The sequence below is a fragment of the Pipistrellus hanaki genome, assembly GCF_964339955.1.
Source record: "Pipistrellus hanaki genome assembly, chromosome: 18".
NCBI classification, from domain to species: Eukaryota; Metazoa; Chordata; class Mammalia; order Chiroptera; family Vespertilionidae; genus Pipistrellus; species Pipistrellus hanaki.
This window is the reverse complement of record NC_140520.1, coordinates 32,861,127-32,884,769: the sequence shown is the minus strand read 5'-3', so window position 1 is coordinate 32,884,769 and position 23,643 is coordinate 32,861,127. Positions and strand designations below refer to the sequence as shown.

At 45.4% G+C, this 23,643-nt stretch overlaps 2 protein-coding genes across 3 annotated transcripts in view; both read right to left on the bottom strand.

Annotated features, from left to right (window-relative positions):
• Nucleotides 1–2,896: 2,896 nt before the first annotated feature.
• Nucleotides 2,897–12,549, bottom strand: PPP1R15B (protein phosphatase 1 regulatory subunit 15B). The gene is given in 3 exon segments (XM_084865872.1): nt 2,897–5,606; nt 5,609–5,791; nt 10,241–12,549. Coding segments are annotated over 3 exon segments (2,052 nt in total). The 5' UTR covers nt 12,080–12,549; the 3' UTR covers nt 2,897–5,576.
• A 363-nt stretch (nt 12,550–12,912) lies between these two features.
• The window catches only part of PIK3C2B (phosphatidylinositol-4-phosphate 3-kinase catalytic subunit type 2 beta), an 85,380-nt gene continuing 74,649 nt past the window's right edge, over nt 12,913–23,643 (bottom strand). For both annotated transcript variants that reach the window (XM_084865793.1, XM_084865794.1), the window contains exons 32-33: nt 21,223–21,351; nt 12,913–19,746 (exon numbers count right to left, since the gene is read on the bottom strand). In XM_084865793.1, coding sequence (XP_084721919.1) covers nt 19,558–19,746; nt 21,223–21,351 — 318 coding nt within the window. In that variant the 3' untranslated portion in view covers nt 12,913–19,557. The remainder of the gene's footprint in view (nt 19,747–21,222; nt 21,352–23,643) is intronic.

Sequence of the window (23,643 nt, the reverse complement as noted above, 5' to 3'; positions counted from 1 at the left end):
TTTGACCCTGAACATCTTTGGAATGTTTCTGAAAGTTGCTCCAGTCTCAGTGTATAATTAACCTAATGTTCTGGTCAGGGAATGTGCAATAAGCTCTGAAGAGAGCTCCAAGGTCCTTTCTTTTTGATGGAGAGCACCTCTAATGAACACACACTTGGCAATTGTGCTGTGCTTCTCTTATGAAGGTCTTCATCCTCTCCTGGGTAAGACCCTATGAAACATAATGACAAGGAAAAAAAACAGCAAAGGCAGGAGGAAACTAAGAAAAGGATAGTACAGCCAGCTGGTGTGCCTCAGTGGTTGAGGGTCGACCTACGAAGCAAATCAGATTCTATTCCTGATCTGGGCACATGCCCAGGTTGCGGGCTCGATCCCCAATGTGGGGCTTGTAGGAGGCAGCTGATCAATGATTCTCTCTTATTGATATTTCTACCTCCATCTCCTGTCATCTCTGAAATCAATAAATCAAATATATGTATATTTTAAAAGGATAGTAATGAGATCAAGGGAAGACTGAAAGAACAAAACCTGGAAAGTAGTTCAAAAACCTCTTCCCTTATAGTTCAGCTTTCTAGACCTTCTGTTCTCATTGTGTTTCTAGGGTACCCTCCCAACGGGTCCAGCCACCCACTTTCCATGGTTCCATAAACTCCTTCCCCTCTTTCCCTGCTGAGGTGAGGAAGTCTGCCAAAGGTAAAACACCGATGTAATGCAAGTTACATAGTAATACATATCCCATCCTGTGTTCTCAGTCCACATATAAAATGATTTCTCTTTAAATTCTGTTTAACATGTCACGTTTTAGTTGAATATTAATTGAAAGCTTGCTTAATAAATCCTCAAAGCAGGATTAAAAGATCCATTTATCCTATTTATTACACCTATTGTTACAGATTTTGATATCACGTTGTCTCTGTATTTTGAAGTCATAACTGAAACATACACACTTAGTCTCACTAGAGCAAATTCAAGGAGAAAAAGGCTGTTCGGTATCGATTACAGAGCATTCAACCAAGTCCATAAGAATCCTAATTTCTGCCGAAACCGGTTTGGCTCAATGGATAGAGCGTCGGCTTGGGGACTGAAAGGTCCTGGGTTCGATTCCGGTCAAGGGCATGTACCTTGGTTGTGGGCATATCCCTAGTAGGGGGTATGCAAGAGGCAGCTGATCGATGACTCTCTCTCATCAATGTTTCTAACTCTCTCTCCCTTCCTCTCTGTACAAAATCAATAATATATATATATATATATATATATATATATATATATATATATATATACACACACACATATATATATATATAAGAATCCTAATTTCTGATGTAGAAAAATTCCAAACAGCTGACACTTATGTCATAATCAGTTAAGTGAAGATATACCAGCCTGGCCTATGTGGCTATGTGGCTCAGTGGTTGAGCCTCAATCTATGAACTAAGAGGTCAAGGTTCAATTTCTGCTCAGGGCATTTGCCCAGATTGTAGGCTTGATCCCCAGTAGAGGGTGTGCAGGAGGCAGTTGATCAATGAATCATTGATGTTTCCATCTCTCTCCCCCTCTCCCTTCCTACCTGAAATCAATTTATATATATTTAAATTAAAACCTCTTTACACACATTAAAAGAAATTAAGGCATTAGCGGGCTCGGCTCAGTGGATAGAATGTCAGCCTGCAGAATGAAGGGAGGGTCCGAGTTCGATTCGGGTAAAGGGCACATGCCTGGGTTTCGGGCTCAATCCTCAGTAGGGGGCACGCACGAGGCAGCCGATGAGTGAGTCTCATCATTGAAGTTTCTCTCTGCTCCCTTCCTCTCTGAAATCAATAAAACTATTTTTTTTAATTATGTCTCTCACCTTAAAAGGTACCGTGGGGGCAGCATACTTACTTTTAGACAGTACTAAGAATGCCTTTGTATTATCTCTATATTAGGTACTTTTATAAATGAATAATTTGAGGGGTAAAAAGTATTTCCATTATTTTTAAAAGGTACTAGTACGTACAAGACCCAAAGAAGTCTCTAAATGAGACCACTTAATTCTATGTGTAACTATCAACATTTATTGGGTCAACAATTAAATATTCTGTGAAAGTAGTAAAACCCACAGCACAATGTCTATAGGATATCAGGACAGACAAAGCAATAAATCTGCTTGATGTGAATATGGCTATTTTCACATATCTCCCTGGAAAGAGACAAAAATGCTTAAATCCCCAAGACGGTAATAAAAACGTCAATTTAATTGGTGGTAAGTACTAATTATCTGCAACTAAATGTTAGTTTCCTTCCTTCCAGTTCAGAAATATACCTTTAATAATTTTCTTCATTAACTAAGATCCATATGCCTTAATCCACTAAGAGGCTTGCTGTAACCCAAATGTGTATCTTTTTATCAGGGTATAAGTTTTTTGTGTGTGTGGTTTATTTTTTCTGATGTTACCATATCATACATGGGAGATTATTATGATTTACAAAACCATGGTTATCAATAATGCACAAAATAGAAAAACAGATTTCCCTGCTGCTTACGAGAAACACTATGCTAAGCCCAGCATATGAATTTTACTGCTTCTAATTTTACTGTTTTCTTTGCACAGAAGCAGATGGTTGGAGCCAATTTTGGATTCTAAAACCCAGTCTCTAAGTGGGGCCTGTCATACCCGAAGAACCGAATTCTCCTTTCTACTACTGAAACGTGGTTTCGTTGTATCTACCCATTATCATCCCTGCCCTTCAATGAACTGGGGTGGTTTACATACCACAGCCATCTTAAACCACAAAAATTTGTCCAGCCCATCTAAGCTTCTACAAAAATACCCAACTTAAACCTGAAAATCCAGCTCAGTCATTCCAAAGCCAATGTAAAGTACTATGAAGCATAAAATATAAAGTTGAACCAAAATATCACATAAAATTTAATAATTGCAAATGTATTTATTACAATTTACAGATTAAATTATATACACAAATAGAATTTTACTATAAAATCCCAACAAACTGGTTACATGTTACTCATTGGATCTGTGGAAGCCAATTCGGAAGTCTTCTAGCCCCCTACATTCACCTTCATTAAATTATAAAAAAATAAAATCTGACAGTTTTGATTTCAAGTTAAAGATGAAAGGTGCTGTTATTACACTCAAAAAGGGAAATTTTACCTGTCTGTACAAAGCCTTTCACACGCTACATTGATACTTGAAGCACCACTGCAAGACTTTAAATGCAATGTTCGATTAAAATTTCCAAGGACTTTTGTTTTTAGATGGTGGTCTAACTTTGTTCCAACTAGGACTGGAATGAAACCAACAAGAATCGTTCTTCTCCTTCAATCCAACTTAAACACCCTTCTCAACACCCTCTGGTCCCTTCTTTCCAGGAGGGTAGTAAAGGGAGACTTGTTAACCAAGGTGTTACCCATTTGGCTGTGAGGTTGAGGTTGGAATTCCAAAAGAACCATTTCCCACAACCCAGTTCATGTAAACTATCCTTCTTTCCAAATCAGCAGAGGTGCTAGATTTCAGAAACACAGAACACAACCTAAATCTGACATAAAGCAGTATACTTCATCCCGGTTTTAAAGAATGCATATGCATTCTCAACAAGCTTTTTTCAAGGCAAATAACGCCCTCTTTCACCTGACACAGCTGGTGCCTGGAGCCAACCTACTTTCACGGTGCTAGGCAGTCCCTATGACCACCTAAAGGGGGGAGCACGGAACACCGAGACTAAGGGCTCTGCAAACACCTGACCTTATGTTGCTGCACTCTCATTGTGTTTATGTGAATATATATTAACGCCAGAGGCAGTGCTTGGAGCAAACCAGATAGAAATAATGACCAGGTGGATTATTAATTGAGGTAGTAACCCTGGAGCACTTCTAACACAAAATCATCCCTACACTGAAACAAGTTCAGAGTGAAGAGGTCATCTATTCTACTCACGTGTTCCATGACGAGAGGCACGTGGAGTAAAAACTGACCATTTAAGCTCACCCTAACGGATGCACACCAGGTAGAGCTACCTAAATTAACCAAGCACAGCCAGTCACTGCAAAAGCTTGGATTCAAAAGCAAATTTGGGGCTACAGATATTAAGACTTCCTGGTTGTTAAATCTCTAGTTCTTTCCTTTCCTGAAAGTATAGCCCCTACTTCTCTCATTACTCCTTCTCTCCATTTTAAAATAGAACACGGTAAACTTGGGTACTGACTGAAGTCTCTATTTTATATTTCAAACTGGAAAATTCAGAACTGCCCATTCCCAAGTTTACAGCGTCTCCATGACAGATGGTGAAAGTGACACAGTGCGAGGCCGGACATGAATAACACTGCTTCTGTTGAGAGCATAGACAACAAAAAAAACTGCTCTGATGTCTCTTATCTTCTTCCTACGAGAATTCTATGCTTTTCATTAAAAATAATATAAATGCCTATGATGTAAGTATTACTTTCTGGTCTCTTTTACAATTTCCATCTGTTAAAAGATACAAAGAACCATTTACCTAGAAATCACAGTAACATATACAGGACCCTCTCCAAAACACTTTGCACAGAAATTGAATGTATTAGATGTTAAAATTTGGCAGAAAGATGCAGCTTTCCTAAAGTAACAGATACACACATGTCCATTTTATGGCAATCCTTGGAAATATCTTAGGTAGAACTTAACCTAGAAATGAAAACCTACCACATTTACAGCCCAAGTCATTCTTACAAAGAAAAAAAAAAAAAAAGACACAGCTATTGTACCTTAAATTGGCAGCATACACAAGATTATTTTCTTAGCCTTAAGGTAGGAGAAAGGCCAAGTCACTGAAATGAGATAATACAGAGAAAACATAAAAGCCCATTAATTTCAGAACGCTGGAGGGAAAGCCCTGGCCGGTGTGGCTCAGCTGGTCGGAGTGTCATCCCAAAAGGTGTTTAGTTCGATTCCCAGTCAGGGCACATCCCTAATACAGGTTGGGGCGAGTCTCTCTCTCTCTCTCTCTCTCTCTCTCTCTCTCTGAAATCAATGGGGGGAAAATAAAATAAACTGGGCGGGTTTGGGTGAAGCGAGGGGGGGGGGCCATGGGGGAAAAAGGTCAACTGTAATACTATCAACAATAAAGATAAACTGAAATAAAGAAAAAAAGAAAAAAAAAAGGAATGTTGGAGGGAAAAAGTAAAAAGAACCCAGTTTTTAGACAGATAAGTTAAAATATAAAATGGACTTTGAACCCTTTATTGTCTCCCAAGAAAATAAGTTTTGAAAGTGCAAAGTTACACCTTCAGAGGTTCCTTTTTCACCTCGAGAAGCAAACACCATCCAAAACCACATCTGACGGATTAAACAGGGAAAGATTAGAAATCACACCATCTCCTCCTTCATTATCAGGGCTTGGCTTCACACCTGGACATTTCTGAGTGGGATATGTTGCAAAACAATATTAAAGAAGGCTGCTGGATCCAAGTTACATACCCTCTAAAAAAAAAAAAAAAAGGTCAAAGGACAGCTGCCAAATTTTGTTTTAAAAGAAACCTCTGAAGTAAGAGTTACTTAGTGTATGCTAGGGCTGGCGGCTATTACATCATCTGAACATGGCTAGAAAGCATCAAGTCCCTTGAAGCATATGTTTCCTGGAGTCTATGAAACATTCTTTCTCTGTGCTCAAATGTCAAGCAATATCCAATAGCGTCTTCTGTTTCTTGAATTCGTTTCTGGAACCTGCATCCATCCCGTGCAAATTCTTCCCATGGTCCTTTGCGATCCTCATCACCACTTATATAATACTCAGTAACTTCTTCAAGGAAGGTTACCTATGAAGACAAAAACTAACTTTAATCACTCTCTAGGATCTTATAATCATCAATGAGGTAATTAACCTTTTATACTACTAACTCTTTAAGAATATCAAATATCTTACAAGAATATTTGATCTCAACTATAAAAGGAAGTAAAAAACAAAAGGGGGGGGGGGGCGGGCCTAGAAGGCATCTGAATAAAAAACAATGGGCAGCCCAAGCTGGTTTGGTTCAGTGGCAGGGGTCCTCAAACTTTTTAAAGTGGGGGCCAGATCACGGTCCCTCAGAGAGCTGGAGGGCCGGACTATATGAACTACTAATTCCTACTGTAACACCTCGGCTGCGCTCACTGCCCAAAAAACCTGGCGGGCCGGATCAGACTCCTCTGCGGGCCGCATGTGGCCCGAGGGCCGTAGTTTGAAGACCCCTGGAGAGTATCCGCCTGTGGACTGAAGGGCTCTTGATTCCACTCCAGGTCAGGGCACGTGCCTGGTTGCAGGCTTGATCCCCAGTAGGAGCATGCAGGAGGCAGCTGATCAATGATCTCATCATTAACATTTCTATCTCCCTCTCCTTCCTCTCAGAAATCAATAAAAACATATTTAAAAAAACAAACCAATTGGTACCTTGTTATCTACCCTACCCCCTTGTGATTTTGTTTTTGTTGTTGTTTTTGTTTTGGTTTGGTTTTTTAAATATATCTTATTTTTTACAGAGAGGAAGGGAGAGGGATAGAGAGCTAGAAACATCAATGAGAGAGAAACAGCAATCACCTGCCTCCTGCACACTCCCTACTGGGGATATGCCCACAATCAAGGTACATGCCCTTGACCGGAATAGAACCTGGGACCCTTGAATCTACTGAGCCAAACCGGTTAGGGCAACCCCCTTGTGGTTTTTGATGTTAATAAAATGAATCCAGATGGGGAACTGCGATTTTCCTGATGCTATTAATATTTACTTATTAAATCCTTAGTGATATTCAGTTCTGTGAAACCCTTCTTCAAAAACAACAAATGCCTCCAAACAAAAGAATTCGCAAATACATCCCTGGAAGTCACTGCTATTATTTTAACACAAAAGCTTTAACAAAATCTTATTTCTATTCTTCCTTTTTTAAAAGAAATTTTACTTGTCAGTGCTTTCCAATTTTTGAATCATGAACATGTGGTGTTACTCTTAATATCACTTTTGTAATCAGAATACAGAAGAGGAATTTACTTAATAAGCAAAGTATAACTTTTCCAAAAACCGGGACCGTGACGTGGGACAAACTGATAAAAAGCGGGACTGTCCCGCCAAAAGCAGGATGTCTGGTCACCTTACCTTAAAGAGATGTTCATTTTGTTATATTTTGCTTATTAAGTAAATTCCTCTTCTGTATTCTGATTACAAAAGTGATATTAAGAGTAACACCACATGTTCATGATTCAAAAATTGGAAAGCACTGACAAGTAAAATTTCTTTTAAAAAAGGAAGAATAGAAATAAGATCTTGTTAAAGCTTTTGTGTTAAAATAATAGCAGTGACTTCGGGACTGTTTTAAAACGTCGTGGGACATGGGACAAATTGATAAAAATCGGGACTGTCCCGCCAAAAGCGAGACGTCTGGTCACCTTACTTTAAGGTTCTATATATATATATATATATATATATATATATATATATATATGCCTAAGCGGGCATGGAAACATGGAACAGACTGATGAATCTCAGGGGGAATGGGGAAAGGGGGTATGATGGAAAGAGATTAACCAAAGATCTTACATGCATACTAGAAACCCGGTGCACGGATTCCTGCACTAGGGGGGTCTCTCGGCCTGGCCTGCAGGGTTTGGACTGAAACCAGCAGTCCGACATCCCCTGAGGGGTCCAGGATTGTGAGAGGGCGAGAGGGCACAGGCAGGCCAGGCCGAGGAGCCCCACAAGTGCATGGGCCTCTAGTGAAACTATAAAAGATTTTGTTACTAAGTTAAAAACCCTTCTTGTATTCCTCTTTAACATGCTATCACTATATACAGGGTGTCCCAAAAATTTGTATACACACTTTAACAGCTGCTAACTCAATTTTCACTCCTTTTCAGGTTCAACTGCTTTGAAATAAAGGGTGAAACCCGACTAAGCTCTGAACAAAGAAAATTTATCCACTACCCATTTTTATGGGGACACATAAGAGATAAAGCTTATGGTACAAAACAAGCAACAGTTGACAAACTGATACACACAAATACCAAACGAAATGATTCTTGATGTTTGTGATTCCATTGCTTCACGTTATGAGTAGTGGCTAGCCCAGTACGGTTCATCAGTTTGAAAAGAGGCATTGACAAAAAAAGGTATTCATTTCGGTAAATGAACTGTATGTTAACACATTCTTTATAATCATTCAAAGTGTGTATATATTTTTGGGAACAACCTACATACATAAAATTGTACATACTGTCATACACATAATCACATGTAATGAGTCACAGTCCCCATTAATCCCTATTTAATTTCCAATAAGTTTCTTTGTAAGATATCAAACCCCAAAAGTAAATAGGGACTTGCTTTTAAAGTATGCTCAATAGTTTCATCAGCTAACCCCACTGTGGCCTGCTGCTTACATTCCCTTTACATCAGGCCAATAAATGCCCCCGAGGACAATTAGGAAGTGTGGTATGTAAACCCTTACAGATATTGCATCCTAGTGTAACTTATTGTCACTAAGATAAATAATAGCAACATTTACATAGTGTTCACCATATACAGGCTCTTTTCAAAGCACTCTACAATTTTTATCTCATTTAATCCTCCCATCAACCCTATAGGGTACTATTATACAGATAAGGAAACAAAATAGAAGTTAACTGACTTATTCAAATCACACAGCTTCTGTGTGGTATAAATAGGATTCAAACCCTGAGTCTGGCTCCACAATCTGCACCAGGTTATGCATTTTAAACTCCTAGATCTAAGTAAGAGCTTCATTTTAAGCACCGAGTACTACCGATATTCCCATATATCTAAAGAATGGCAAGTAGGCAAAGGCTGTCAAATAATTTAACCATATTTTAGGCATAATCTTTGATAAATGTTGCTTCCAGTTCAGTCAACAGTCTCAAACCTACTTGACTCATTCCATTTTTACTCAATGAGCAAGTTGAAATGAGACATGCAACTGGCCTGCCATCCCTGAACAACAAGAGCTACCATTTAAAGGCAAGACAATGAATTGAGTAGTGTTTACTCATCTCGTGTGAATCATGCAATAACTCATACAGTATTATTATTATTCCCATAAGATAAATGAGTTACTCAAAGCCATGAGAGATCAAGTTACTTCCCAGGTTTGGCTGTATTCCCAAATCTCCTGGCCCTAACCACTCAGAAGTAGGGATCACAGGTCTCCAGGTGGCAATGGTCATTCCATTGCCTGGCTATTTCTTACATAATTCACTAAGTAAGGGGCCCCTTAAAAAGATAAAGAAAAGCTGTATTATGATGATACAGTAGTGTAAACTAAAATTTCCACTTTTTAACATGGTTTACTTTGCATCTACAGGTAAGACATAAAATTATCACATCTTAAAGGTATTTTCTACCCCCAAATAGTTTCAAAATATTAAACTAGACATTTAGAGCCGATGGGTGAGGGTACTCTCCACTGGAAACTCCCAGATGCTGCAGAATATGAGGTCAATAATTCATCCACTTCTTCCTCTGTCCAAATAAAGGTACAGGTAACTGAAGAAACTTGCCCTCTACAATAAAAGATATCCTGTGTGTTTGGAGAGGATTTCTCTTCAATTAATAACTTTAGCTGAAAAATAAAATGCTCCATAACGTTTTATAACTAGACTGGGAATAGGAAGCAACTACTTAAGGTAAACCACATAAATGACCATCATTGCTTTACATAATTATTAACCTGTAGTTAGCTAATGACAACTAGTATTGCATTCTTAAAGGCAACACTATTTCCTGTGTTTTTTTAACAGAATTAAAATCATGTACATGTCACAATTTTGAATACTAAAATTATTTCCTTTCATGGCAAAAAAAAAAAAAAAAAGAGTTAATCCGACTTGCTCCTTGGTCCCATCATCCCTCTGGGTTCGAATGGAAAGGAATGAAGACAGTCTAACATACCACATTTAACAACATTTTAAATTCTGTGGCTATCCTAGGGCCTTCCCAATCTCTGGGAAAATTAAATCATGTATACACACGATTTAACCTTCCAGTTCCTTAAAAAAGAGTGAGAAGTTGAAGCCTGTAGGGATATGGCTCCGAGTTGCCAATGAAAAGGGCACTTTCTTGCTAACATCTGTCCACTGGCATCTCCTGTTTGGACAGAACAGCATTCTACTCTTCAAGCAAAAGCACTGTACTACCATCCCTCCAGGAAAGTCAGGCTGCTGCTGTATTTGACCATATCACAACCGTCTGTGCATATTATCAAACAAGTTAAAAGACACAAACCTTTTTTCTCTTGATATGCGTGTGTCCTCCAGAAAGAACCCCACCCGGTACCAAGTCCGGACACTCACTGTCTCGGCTCGCTACCAGTTGCACCTTACAGGAAAGCAAGCTGTGACACTCAGAAATGGTCACAATGGGCTCAGGTGGCCTCTCGGAGTCCTGAGAGCCTTTCCCGTTTTTCCCTGCTGTTTGAAAAGGAGCCTTAAAATTTAAAAGGTTGTAGGGGTCTTCCGAATTACAGAAAGAGTTCCACAGTTTGAGACTCTCTGCTTCATCTGCACTAGATTCCCAGTCATCTTCCGCCCCAGAATTAAGGTCCGGAGACTCAGGAAGGCTTCCGGTCTGGAGAGAACTCCCCCAATCGGACTTGTCAGACAAACCCTTCTGGGGGTCAGAAGGGTCTCCGGGAGCAGCGGGGGCAGCAGTCTGAATGGCTGCTGTGAAGTTCTGGGGATTGTAAGGATCTACACTGTGGAAAGAGTTCCAGAGGTGCAGCTCTTCAGAGTCTTGCTCAAAGTCTGATTCAGAGAGTGAGCTGTCACTGTCAAAGCCATCGTCCTCATCCCAGTCCTCACCTTCTGAATCAGAGCTTGTTTCCGGGTCGCTGGATGCACCTCCCAGAATGTAATCGATCAGCTTGTTGCTGCAGGCCGGCCTGGCAGACACGGGGGGGTCGTCTTCTATGTCTGAGAAGTCAACCTCACTGCTCTGGTCCTCCTCCTCGGGGTCCCTTTCCATGGGTGCCTCACCGGACAGCCGGCCCTCCGACGGCTCCCGTCTGTCCGCAGCCAGAGGACCCTCTTCTTGAGTCAATTCCTTTTTTTCCTCCGTGGGCTCCGGGGCAGTTCCGGGAACGGCTCCAGCGGGAGGAACACAGGGTGCCGGGCTGCCTCCGCAGGGCTTGCGGTCCATCCGGAGCAGGCTGTGTTCCTCCTCCAGGCTGTGGTAGCCATGGTCTTGGTCGGGGGTGGGTAAGGCCTGCCCCTTGCTAGGCTGCTGGAGGAATTCCAGCCGTTTCATGCGAACGTGGTGGATCTCGGGCAGGCCCTCCCTCGAGAGCGGTGGGCATCGCTGCCAGGCGGAGCGGGTGACGTCTGCGTCCAGCGGCCGGGGGGCCGAGGGGTCCTCCTCCGGCAAGCAGCTGCCCTCCGGGCTCAGCGTCCGGAAACCCACCAGCTCGCCACCGGCGAAGAAGTCCTGACAGCCGCTAAGTTCTACCGGGGACAGGCAGTCCAGATAAGAGGGGTTCAGCAAATAGGAGACGGCGCCGAAACTGCTTACGCGATGCGTGTTTTTCAGCCCGGAGGACGGATGGCCAAGGTCCTGGTCCGATAACAGCCGGGCCTGAAGGCTCTCCTGCAGCAGCTCCATCCTCCACAGCTGCTGCTCCAGGAGAGAGGCGCGGGCCTCGGGGTGCAGGGCTCTGCCCGCGGCTTTCAGATCGGGGATCAGGCACTCCCAGCGGATCCCCTCCTCCAGCAGGTCCAGAAGGTCGTCGGCCGAGTCGACCGAGGAGGGGCCCAGCCGGAGCGAACCCAGCGATTTCTGCCCCGCGGGGGCGACCGGCTCCTCGCGGGCCCGCAGGGCGCTGTAGCCCGCGGCGAAGTCGAGCCACCTGGCCGGGACCATCCCGCCGAGCAGCTGGCTCCACACCAGCAGCCTCTGCAGCAGGCCGGGGAGCGGCGCGAAGAGCTGGGAGAGCAGCTTCATCCAGAAGCCAGGCCGAGCCTCCTCCGGCCGGGGCGAGGACACGGGTTTGGGGTCCCCGGGGTGCTCGGCGGCAGCGCCGGAGGGCGAGCGCCGAGGGAAGAAGCGCAGGCCCGCTCCCGGCTCCATCATCGCCTCCGCTCCTCCTGGCAGGGTGTCAGCGAGGCGCGCGGCCCGGCTGGCCGGGTCGGACGGGATCCGGGGAGGCCTACACGGCCCCGACCTCGCCTGGTGGCGGAGTCGGCGTCCCAGACCGGTCCCCGGGGCAGCGGCCTCGGCCGCGGGCAGCAGACGGCAGTCCGGAGAGGCCGGCGCAGATGGCGGCGGCGGCGGCGGCACCCATCCCGGCGACGGGAAGGAGGCGTCCTAGTCCGCTCGAGGCACCATGCAGAGGCCTCTCGCGGCGGCGGCACGACTTTCCACGCCTCGCAGCGAGTCCCCGGAAGGGCCCAGCAGACGGTTGCAGGGACGAACCCGGCTCAAAATGGCCGCAGGGCCAGCGTCCAGACGGGACAGCCTAGGCGACCCGGCGGCGGGAACGTGCTGCGGCCCAGACGCCGACCCCTCGCCTCCTAACGTCACTCGCAGAGCCCCAGGGGGCGGGCCCTTCCGCCTTCTTCCTGGCGGCGCTGATTGGCCAGGCGCCGGTCCCTGTCGGCTTCCTTACTCTCAGGACCCGGCTGCTCGCGCGGAGGTTGCATCAGCCTGGCCCGGGCTCTGCGCGTGCGCACTCGCTTCCTCTGGCGCAAGGGAGCGTTTCCAAATCACCCGCGGGTTCCCCAGGGCCCTTTTAAGGGCCTAATGCAGGCGCAAGGGTGCACACCTGCCCTAGACCTGCCTATATCGGGATTCAGTGTTGTTCAGTACTAACTACCGACTAGATCATCACCTGAGAGCTGAGTTTAATAAGAGTTGGGCGATTCTGTGTCTATGCATCTCTAACAGTGTTTAAGACACTAATAACCTAGATTGAATAACAGGAGTGGAAAAATTGCAAGTGAATCATTCTCAGGCACGCATTCCTACCCCTCAATGTTAGTGTTTCTAAAGCATTCGTTAGCTTTGCCTGATTTAAGGTTTGAATCCAAATTTAAGGTTGCTCAGCGTCCCACCTATATACTTTCCCCCACGAAAATGTGAATTTTTTTTTTTCTCAAGTAGGTCCTCAGTAGACTTGCCCTTTTCAATGGGGGCAAACTAAAGTCACAGAGGAGGAAAAAATACCCTCGGAACAGTTTATCTCTTTTTTTAAAAATATATATTTTATTGATTTTTTTACAGAGAGGAAGGGAGATAGTTAGAAACATCCATGAGAGAGAAACATCGATCAGCTGCATCCTGCACACCCCATACTGGATGTGCCCACAACCAATGTGCCTGCCCTTGACCTGGTTTGGGATCCACCCATAGCCCTCAGGCAATTTCTAGTTACAGCTGGAGGATAGCCCGTCAGCAAGGATTTACCTGAGACTAAAAGGAGGAAGTTGCTTCAGCTCCCTTTGTCTCAACTAGACAGTGGGTGTATGGTCTGACCCTTGCCGGAGCCTCAAGGTTGACCAGCCTTCCGGACTCCTGGTCCACCTCTTTCTGCTAGGGAAGGCAACGTGCAGCTTCCAACATTCATTAAATGTCGAATAGAAGACTAGTAATGTTTTAAAACAATAGCATCTTTCTTATGAGGAAGCACCTCGCATTCCATTCTCAACTTTATCACTAACACTACATAATCTTGAAAATAATTTCTTTAAAACTTTCTTGAGTGGACTTCCCCATCCTCATCTAGTCATTGGATGCATAATTTTCTTCTTCTGAAGGGGAAAATGCAATCAAAAAGTATTGGAAGGCGGTGAGAATAGTGACTGCCATGTCAGTCTTGATAGGTAAATAAGGTGTGAACCAGGGGCCTCTAGCCTGCTATCAACGAGAGGCAGAGGCAGGGCAGCTCTGTACACAGAGATAACATGCTGCCCGCCAAGGCTGTGTACATGCTGGCCAGACAAGCTGACTGGCACTTTAGCAGATCATTTAAACCTTAGTTAAATATGTTTATTTTTATTTTATTTTAAAATATATATTTTATTGATTTTGTACAGAGAGGAAGGGAGAGAGATAGAGAGTTAGAAACATCGATGAGAGAGAGTCATTGATCAGCTGCCTCTTGCACACCCCCTATTGGGGATATGCCCGCAACCAAGGTACATGCCCTTAACCGGAATCGAACCCTGGACCCTTGAGTCCCCAAGCCAACGCTCTATCCATTGAGCCAAACCGGTTTCGGCTTTATTTTATTTTTAAAAATATATTTTATTGATTTTTTACAGAGAGGAAGAGAGAGCAACCAAGGTACATGCTCTTGACCGGAATTGAACCTGGGACCTTTCAGTCCACAGGCCAGTGCTTTATCCACTGAGCCAAACCAGTTTCTGCAAATATGTTTATTTTTAAAGATTTTGCTGCACCTGAGGTAAAGGGTGTATATCTTTTGACTTCATTTTTTCAGAGCTAGTAACATCTCCAAAATCTTTTTTTCCAGGCATTCTATCCACCTTCTATCTTTCTAACTCATTGCCCTGGTATTACTATTTAGTGACTTATAAACCCCCAAAACCTCAAAGCCTTTGCCATTACCACTTCCCTCCTTACTGAGCATACACTCCATGACCCAGCATTAAAACTAGCCCCTTGCCGAAACAGGTTTGGCTCAGTGGATAGAGCGTCGGTCTGGGGACTGAAAGGTCCCAGGTTCAATTCTGGTCAAGGGCATGTACATTGGTTGCGGGCACATCCCCGGTAGGGGGTGTGCAGGAGGCAGCTGGTTGATGTCTCTCTCTCATCGCTGTTTCTAGCTCTCTATCCTTCTCCCTTCCTCTCTGTAAAAAAAATCAATAATATATATATATTAAAAACAAAAACAAACAAACAAAAAAAAACAACTAGCCCCTTGCAAAGGCCCTTCATTCTCTCGCCATTCTCCTACTCCAACATTCTTTTCTGGCCAAGTCCAGCCTTAGTTAAATCCAACTATGCACTTATTCTGAGCCTACACTCTTACAGCTAATCAATGCCGGAGAAAAGCACTCAGCTATGCTGATTGACACACTTCATATTTGTGATCACAAATTTCATCAATGCCAGGCACTCCTACAGATATTCATATCTACAGTAGCTTTGTTGCTCCTACACTGAGACTGTTTAACGTTTCTTTATTCATGTTTCCAGCATGCTTGTAATCACACTCTCAATTTATGATCACACCTCTTACTTCATTGAGAAAATAAATGCAATTGGACATAAATAACCTCACCTTTCCATCACCAAATTCACCAATCTACCTGCATCTGCAGCCACACACTCTGCCTTCAATCTCTTACAAGCAAAGAAGCCTCCTGGACCCTATCCCTTCATATCTATTCACAGAATTCTGGCCTCCTGTATCCTTCTTTCCTATCTACACTTAAAAAAGAGAAAGATGTAAATTGACAGTACCTTTGTGATGCCCACCAGCCAATCAGGAGTGAGTATGCAAATTAACCCAACAAAGATGACGAGCCAATTTGCATATACAGGCGCCAAGCAGCCGGGGGTGGGACACAGGCGTTCCACACCGACCCAGCTGCTCAGGGCCTCTGGGCAGCATGGGAAGGCGGAAAGGCAGCTCCAGCCAGAGCCAAGGCAATGCCAGCAGCCACGTGAAGGAAGGCCCATTCTTGCAAGAATCTTCATGCATCGGGCCTCTAGTAGTATATTTTATCTCCCACAGTACTAGAGCATTCATAGTAACATAGGTTAACATCATCTATTTTAAAAATTAAAAAAAAAAAACTCTCACTCTTTTGAGATACTTGCCCTCCGAGTTTTTGTACCACTACAGCAAAATTTCTCGAGTTATCCATGCTGATGGTCTCCATTTTTCTCATCACTTATTCTCTTTAACCTACCCCAATGTGGCTTTCATTGCCTCCACTCATTCAAACAGATCTTAACAAAGTCACCAAGAACATTTTTTAAAATATATTTTTATTGAATTCAGAGAGGAAGGTAGAGAGAGAGAAATATCAATGATGAGAGAGAATCATTGATTGGCTGCCTTCTGCATGACCCCTACTGGGGATCAAGCCTGCAACCTGGTCATGTGCCCTTGACTAGAATTGAACCTGGGATTCTTCAGTCAGCAGGCTGATGCTCTATCCACTGAGAAAAACTGGCTAGGGCTCACCAAGAACATTTTGCCAAATAATTCTGTCAGAGGTTGAATTTTACTCCCCTGAAAGATGGTGAGGTGATGACCTCCCAGCTTAAAATGCTGCCTCCCTTTTAACCTTTCAAAATGAGTCTTTGTTGGGTTACTTCATTTTTGCCACTTCTCTTTGAACTCAGAGAACCCGGCCTCCTGGGCTGCTTTTCTCGCCTCCCAGGCAACCCCATCCCCTGCTCCCCAACTCTCTCATTTCCACTCCCTTGGGGTGGTTCAGATTTCTACCCCATTTGCCCAAGAAATTTCCTTTAACTAGGACTCTTGCCAGATTCCAGTTCTGGCTTTGACAAGGACCCCTGGGGCTTGTCCGGCACAGCAGTGACACCTCAACACCACCCAGAAACCCTGTTTACCGCCGAAAATCCCTCAGAAGCTTCACAGATTTCCCAGCATGAAATACGACTCCCACTGGAGAGTTTTGAAAACTTCTGGGTAAGATGCTGGAACAAAGATCACTTCACCGGGGGGCAAGAAGGAGTTAGACTCAGAGCTACTGCTCTGCTCTTACGACTGATCAGGGGTCCAGTTTCCTCTCTCCCTAGATGAGGTTGGTGAAATAGCACTGGGCAGTGAACTTCTTTTTTTCTTTTTTTTTTGGCAGGGAACTTCTTAAATGTAGAGGGTTGTCTTAATTTACCTTGTAGCCCTCTGCCTGAAACCTAGCACAGGAGGACCTGTGCGCAACTCAAGGCCTGTACGCCTTGTGAATGGAGGCCTGCTAGTGAACTAGGCAGCGCTGGGAAGCACAGCAGATGTCTGGAGACAGAAAGAATGAATGGGCCATATCTACTTTCCAGGATAGTTGTAATGAGAAATAACATCCTATGTATTAAGACACTCAGAAAGCCAAAACCGGTTTGGCTCAATGGTAGAGAGTCGGTCTGCGGACTGAAAGGTCCTGGGTTCAATTCCGGTCAAGGGCATGTACATTGTTTGCAGGCACATCCCGGGTAGGGGGTGTGCAAGAGGCAGCTGGTCGATGTTTCTCTCTCATTGACATTTCTAGCTCTCTATCTCTCTCCCTTCCTCTCTGTAAAAAATCAATAAAATATATTAAAAAAAAAAAAAAAGACACTCAGAAAACTAACATATCATACCAACGTCAGGGATTGTATTTAGCTTGGCCTAGGAGGAGCAGCAGAGATTTGGAGTCCAATAAACTCGCATTCAAATTCCAGATCGCAGACTGACTGGCTTGGACCTTAGGCAAATTCCTTAATCCCCAACAAGTCTGTTTCTTTATCTGTTAAATGGGGATAATGCTAGTCCCCTGTTGTATCAAGTTGTGAGGCTACCTTTAGCTGACGGTGTAAAACACCCATGCAGGGTAACTGTGTGTGTGAAGGTTGCCATTTGTAAACCATTGGTATTATTATTTTTCTCTGATATACCAGATGCTTACATCTAAACGTTTTAAAACATTTACACATGTCAACATCAACCCATCTTGAAAAATGATCATTTTGCTTTCCTCAAGTGTCATTTATTAGAAAATACAAATCGACAGAAAGTAGGAGGTACAAGGACATCTGGAAAGTGGGTACAATACACAGACCTCCTTAAATCGGGGCACACAAGGTCAAAACAAAATGAGCCGCAGGCCGAGAGCCAGCAGCACATCTATGGTCCACTCATCTGGAGAAGTCTGCTACTGCTTCCCGCGTCCCCAGCCCCTCCCCTCAGCAGCCGGCTCCATCCCTGGCGTATTTAACTTAAAAGTTTACACTTCCTGCCGCCCTATGGCTTCACTGGCCGAAGCTTCTTTCTCCAGTTACGGAATGAGTCACCAAAAGGGGGGATTTCTGGTCCTTGGAGCCGGGGAGAAGCTGAGGAGGGACGGACAGTTCACTAATATCCCCCATGCATTCCGCTCCCCAGTCACAGGGCAATCCCGCCAATTCCAGTTTAAAACATTCATATTAAAGTCCCTCCCTCTTTTTTTTTCAAGGAAGATAACCCTTAAGGGTAAAGCGCAAGAGTGAATTTCAAACCCAAGTGGCAGGAAATGAGGAGCACAGGGAGACCCAGCCTCTCCCTCCAGCTCCAGGGCCGCAATCCATCGCCGTCCAGGGCAGCCTCTGAGAGCGGAGAAAACCACTGGGAAAAAAAAAAAGTTTTGAGGGGCCCCCACGCCTCTCCTTCAGAGAGGGCATCCCTTTGGCTCCAGGCTGAATAGGTGTATGGCCCCACAGGATGAGGGGAATTCTTACAAAAACTGACAGAAGTGGAGTTTGAGAGAGAAGCAGCATGACGGAGTGGTGGGTCATGGGCAAGGCCTCCCAGGACGACCCCGCAGGCAGCCACCCTGGGGTCTGCAGCCCAGAGGCCCCTGCCCGGGGCGCAGAGGCCCTCGGGGGAAACTAAACCGAGGGCTGAGGCAGCTTTTCCCCCACAGAGCAGAGCGAAGGGAGAGAGCTTCGGGGAAGAGGCCCCAGCGCAGTCCCAGGGCCTGATGGCCCCCACAAGGGCAGAGGGGGGCGGGGGGGGGGGGGGTAGAATACATAATCAGGACAAGACCTAGCCCAGTAGGGGAAGGCCAGAGGGAAAACTCCCCCAAAAAGAGCACGGGTCCCTGAATACAGGTCCTTTGCGGAACCCCAATAAGAAAGGCCCTTCTGTACACACACACACACACACACACACACACACACACACACGGGGATCAATCACATCGCTCTCCTTTGGAGACAAAATCAGAAAGGCCGGGCCGCACAGGCCTCCGCGGGGGCACCCCCAGCCCTCCCTGCCCCTCCCAGGCGGCCCTTAGGGATGGGACTCTACACGAGGACCCACTGGGCCCCACCCCAAATGGTTCCTATAGAGAGAGAAACAAACACACACACTCCAAGGGAGGGGAAAGTCCAGTAAGAACCTTAGTCATATCAAAAGTCCCCGCGGGCTTCCTCTCTCTGACTTCGGGGGCAGATGCCAAGTCACCTTCTCACACGGCTTCCTGTCCAGTGAGGACAACGTTTACTATTTCATTTTTTAAAAATAAAAAATAAAGATCTCCACCCAGCCTCCCTAGAACGCTACTTCATCATACAGCCCCCTCCCCACACCACCCCCCACCCCCACACCAGGCATTGCTCCCTTGACACAAGGTAAACTTAAAACGTTGCTGCAACCTCACAGCCTCCACGGGACTGCTCATCACCACCCACTCCAGCTCCTTCTGCAGAGGAGGGGACGGCGGCGCCCCGCCTCCCGCCACAGAGGCCCCTCCCCTGGACGGCAGCGAGGCCCGCCACGGGCCCTGCCTCTCCCCACGGAGAGGACCGGTCACGCAGGAGGAGGAGTCCTCTCCCGCGGAGCCACCACCAGCCCGGGGCCCAGGCTGGGGCCCTTGCTGGGCTCACGAGGCCTCGTGCCTCCGAGATCCCAGTGCGAACCAGCCGGTCTTCTCCTGGGCCAGGTCCAGCTCCCGCAGGCGGATGTGCACCTCCCCGAGCAGGACGTTCTCCCAGAACCCTTGCTCGCTCAGCACGCTCAGCTGGAGCTCCCGCTGCTGCAGGTCTCCCTTGGGGATGCCGTCGTACACCAGCTGCACACACATTAGAGATGGGGGCGAGGGACGGGGTGAGAGAGGGCACGTGGCAGGGGGAGATGCTTCTGTCTGCGGTCACTTGTCCACGGAGGCTGCATCGCCCCAGCCCGAGTCCAAGGGAATAGAAGGCACACTGGACCCAAGGGGAGCTTTCAAGAACTTTGTTCTTGCCGGGACCGGTTTGGCTCAATGGATAGAGCGTCGGCTTGGGGACTGAAGGGCCCCAGGTTCGATTCCGGTCAAGGGCATGTACCTTGGTTGCAGGCATATCCCCAGTAGGGGGTGTGCAAGAGGCAGCTGATGGATGACTCTCTCTCATCGATGTTTCTAACTCTCTATCTCTCTCCCTTCCTCTCTGTACAAAAATCAATAAAATATATTTAAAAAAAAAAAAAAAAAGAACTTTGTTCTTGCCAAAACCGGTTTGGCTCAGCGGTAGAGCATCGGTCTGCAGACTGAAAGGTCCCAGGTTCAATTCCGATCAAGGGCATGTACATTGGTTGGGGGCACATTCCCAGTAGGGGGTGTGCAGGAGGCAGCTGATCACTGTTTCTCTCTCATCGACGTTTCTAGCTCTCTCTCTCTCTCCCTTCCTCTCTGTAAAAAAATCAATAAAATAAATGTATAAAAAATTTTTAAAAAAAGAACTTTGTTCTTTGCTCAGAGGTCAAGCAGGAGAGGGGCTTTTTAATTAGAGCCACTGCTCAGGATGAGCAGAGGATCGGCCGGCCCCTTCTCTGTAGAGAGCACCTAAAAAAGGCACATGGGCATTTCTTTCCTTGTTGTCAGCTGAACCCAGTGGCATTGACAAAGCCATGTCCGGAAACACACTTTGCCAAAAGGCAGGAGTGTTGTCAGCCTGACCTTCAGCCCAGGTGCCAAGGGGTAGGTTTTCTTATTTAAATCCAGCCAAGTATCAGGAATGAATACTACTCAGGCCCACCCGAGAATGCACGTAATCTCCTTTGTCTTGACCTTTAGTAAAACTTCCTGTTTTTTGCTGTATAAAATAAACAAGCTGTATTGCCTCAGGGTCATTGTCCCTTTCCCAGCAGAGGACAGCGGTCCCTCCCAGTCCTAGCTTTTTCCTTCTATCTCTGTGTGTCTCTTTCTTTCATTTTCTCAATCCCCAGCCACCGGACCCGCTCTCTGGTGGTGCTATACACAGAGAAGAGAGAAATAGTTATACTTCTCCCCACAGGACAGGGTCCAGGCCACACCCCAGCTGTGGAAGCCCAACCCTGAGGGTGGGAGAACTTTCCAAGTAAAGGGCAAGATAGGAAACCTGGCTTCCCAGGTCATCACATCTGGTCTATTTCCCAACTACTCAACCCTGCCGCTGCCACAGGGAAGCAGCCACAGATGATACCTAAAGGGAGAGGTGTGGCCACCTTCCAACACAACTTCATTTACAAGTCTCCCCCACACCCCCTTCCCCTCTATCCCCACCCCACCCCGGCCTTCACCACACACCATTTCATTGTAGGTGGGGTTGCAGGTTTTCCTGGCCACTTTGGTTTTCTTCTTAGTGGTTTTCTGAGGGTCAGGAAGGAGGTAAATCTTCACATAGGGGTCAGGGTCATTCCCGTCCTGGAGCACTTGCTGCAAATAGAATGAAAACCAAAACAAAGAATGAAGATTCTTGCATCAGCCTCTCTATCACCAGTCCTGTGACCACACCCTGATCCATACTTGCAGCCCCCACACCTGGTTTCTAGCAATGCGGAGTAACTGAATTGGCTGCTTCCCAGCTCACCCCATTCTCATAAAAATATCTACTATAGGCCCTGGCCGGTTTGGCTCAACTGGTCCTCCCAGGCACCGAAGGGTTGCTGGTTCGATTCCCAGTCAGGGCACATGCTTGGGTTGCAGCAGCCAATCTATGTTTCACTCTCACATCAATGTTTCTTTCTCCCTCTCCCTCCTTCTTTTTCTAAAAATCAATCAAAAATCTTTTTAAAAAAAAATCTACCATGGCTCTACCTGGTTTGGCTCAGCCTGCGAACTGAAGATTCTCTTGTTCGATTTTGGTCAAGGGCACATGCCTGAGTTGCAGGCTCAATCCCCAGTAGGGGGCAGGTCGGAGGCAGCCAATCAGTTGATTCTCTCTCATTGATGTTTCTATCTCTCTCTCTCCCTCTCCCTTCCTCTCTGAAATCAATACAAATATATTTTTTTAAAAATCTACCATGTTAGGTGTCCTACTAAAATATCATTCGGATTTCCTATTATATCCAGTTTATATTTTTTATACAAATGCTCAGGTTGTGCCATACTTGGTCTGTTTTGAATGAACCATCATATCCCCAGATATCTCCCTACCTAGCCCAGTGTCTCTGTCTATTTTGTTATTTGACCCAAGCAATCCCCTAAGACAGTGGTCAGCAAACTCATTAGTCAACAGAGCCAAATATCAACAGTACAACGATTGAAATTTCTTTTGAGAGCCACATTTTTTAAACTCAAACGTCTTCTAACACCACTTCTTCAAAATAGACTCGCTCAGGCCGTGGTATTTTGTGGAAGAGCCATACTCAAGGGTCCAAAGAGCCGCATGTGGCTTGAGAGCCACAGTTTGCCACCCACAGCCCTAAGAGGTGGAGGAATGAGTCAGATTAAGTTCCTGGCTCAGGGTCAACCAACTAGTGATTCACCCAGACTGATCCTTTTATTTTTTTATTTTTATAATATATTTTATTGATTTTTCACAGAGAGAAAGGGAGAGAGAGAGAGTTAGAAATATCAATGAGAGAGAAACATCGACCAGCTGCCTCCCCGCAACCAATGTCCATGCCCTTGACCGGAATCGATCCCGGGACCCTTCAGTCCGCAGGCTGACACTCTATCCACTGAGCCAAGCTGGTTTCAGCAGCCTAATCCTTTTAAATCTTTTTTTTTTTTTTTTAAATATATTTTATTGATTTTGTACAGAGAGGAAGGGAGAGAGATAGAGAGTTAGAAACATCGATGAGAGAGAGTCATCGATCAGCTGCCTCTTGCACACCCCCTACTGGGGATATGCCCGCAACCAAGTTACATGCCCTTGACCGGAATCGAACCCAGGACCCTTCAGTCCCCAAGCCGACACTCTATCCATTGAGCCAAACCAGTCTCGGCAATCCTTTTAAATCTTGAGTTAGATCTTATGTTTGTGGACCCTGAGAAGAAAGATGGAATTGATGAAACCCAAAAGGAATTTTTCTGAGATGGAGTCTCAGAGATGGAGTCCCCATTGTCACCCAAATTTTAAGAGTAATAAGAGCCTAAAGGCCATTTGCTGACAAGGGCTTCTCACTACTCTCTACACCAGAAGAACCTGAGCTGAACTCTCCGCTGCCAGCCCTATGCCCTACTTATTTACACCCGCTGAGTTAACTACTGTAAGGGAGTTCCTGATTGAGTCTTTGACCAATGTACTAAGTCCAGTCAGAAGTGCTTCATAATAACCAAGCAGACTGAATAAATGGGAAATCTCATTTGCATGAAATTGGCAACCTGGCCAGGAACTTTCTATATAAAAGAGAGTCCCCACATAGGCCGGTGTGGCTCAGTTGGTTGGGCTTTGTCCCGTGCACTGAAAGGTTGCTCCTTTGATTTCTGGTCAGGGTTTTGGGTTCAGTCCTGGCCAGGGGGCATGCAGGAGGCAGCCCATTAATGTTCCTTTGATGTTTCTCTCTCTCCTTCCTCTCTATCTAAAAATCAATTTGAAAAAAATATTAAAAAAAAAAAAGATAGTCTCCCTTTTTATGGTAAAGCAAAAAAAATTATTATTAATTTTAGAGAGGGAGGAAGGAAGAGAGAAAAATGTCAATTTGAGATAGACCCATTAATGGGCTGCCTCCTGTACAAATCCACAACCTAGTTATGTGTTCTGACCAGGAATCGAACCCACGA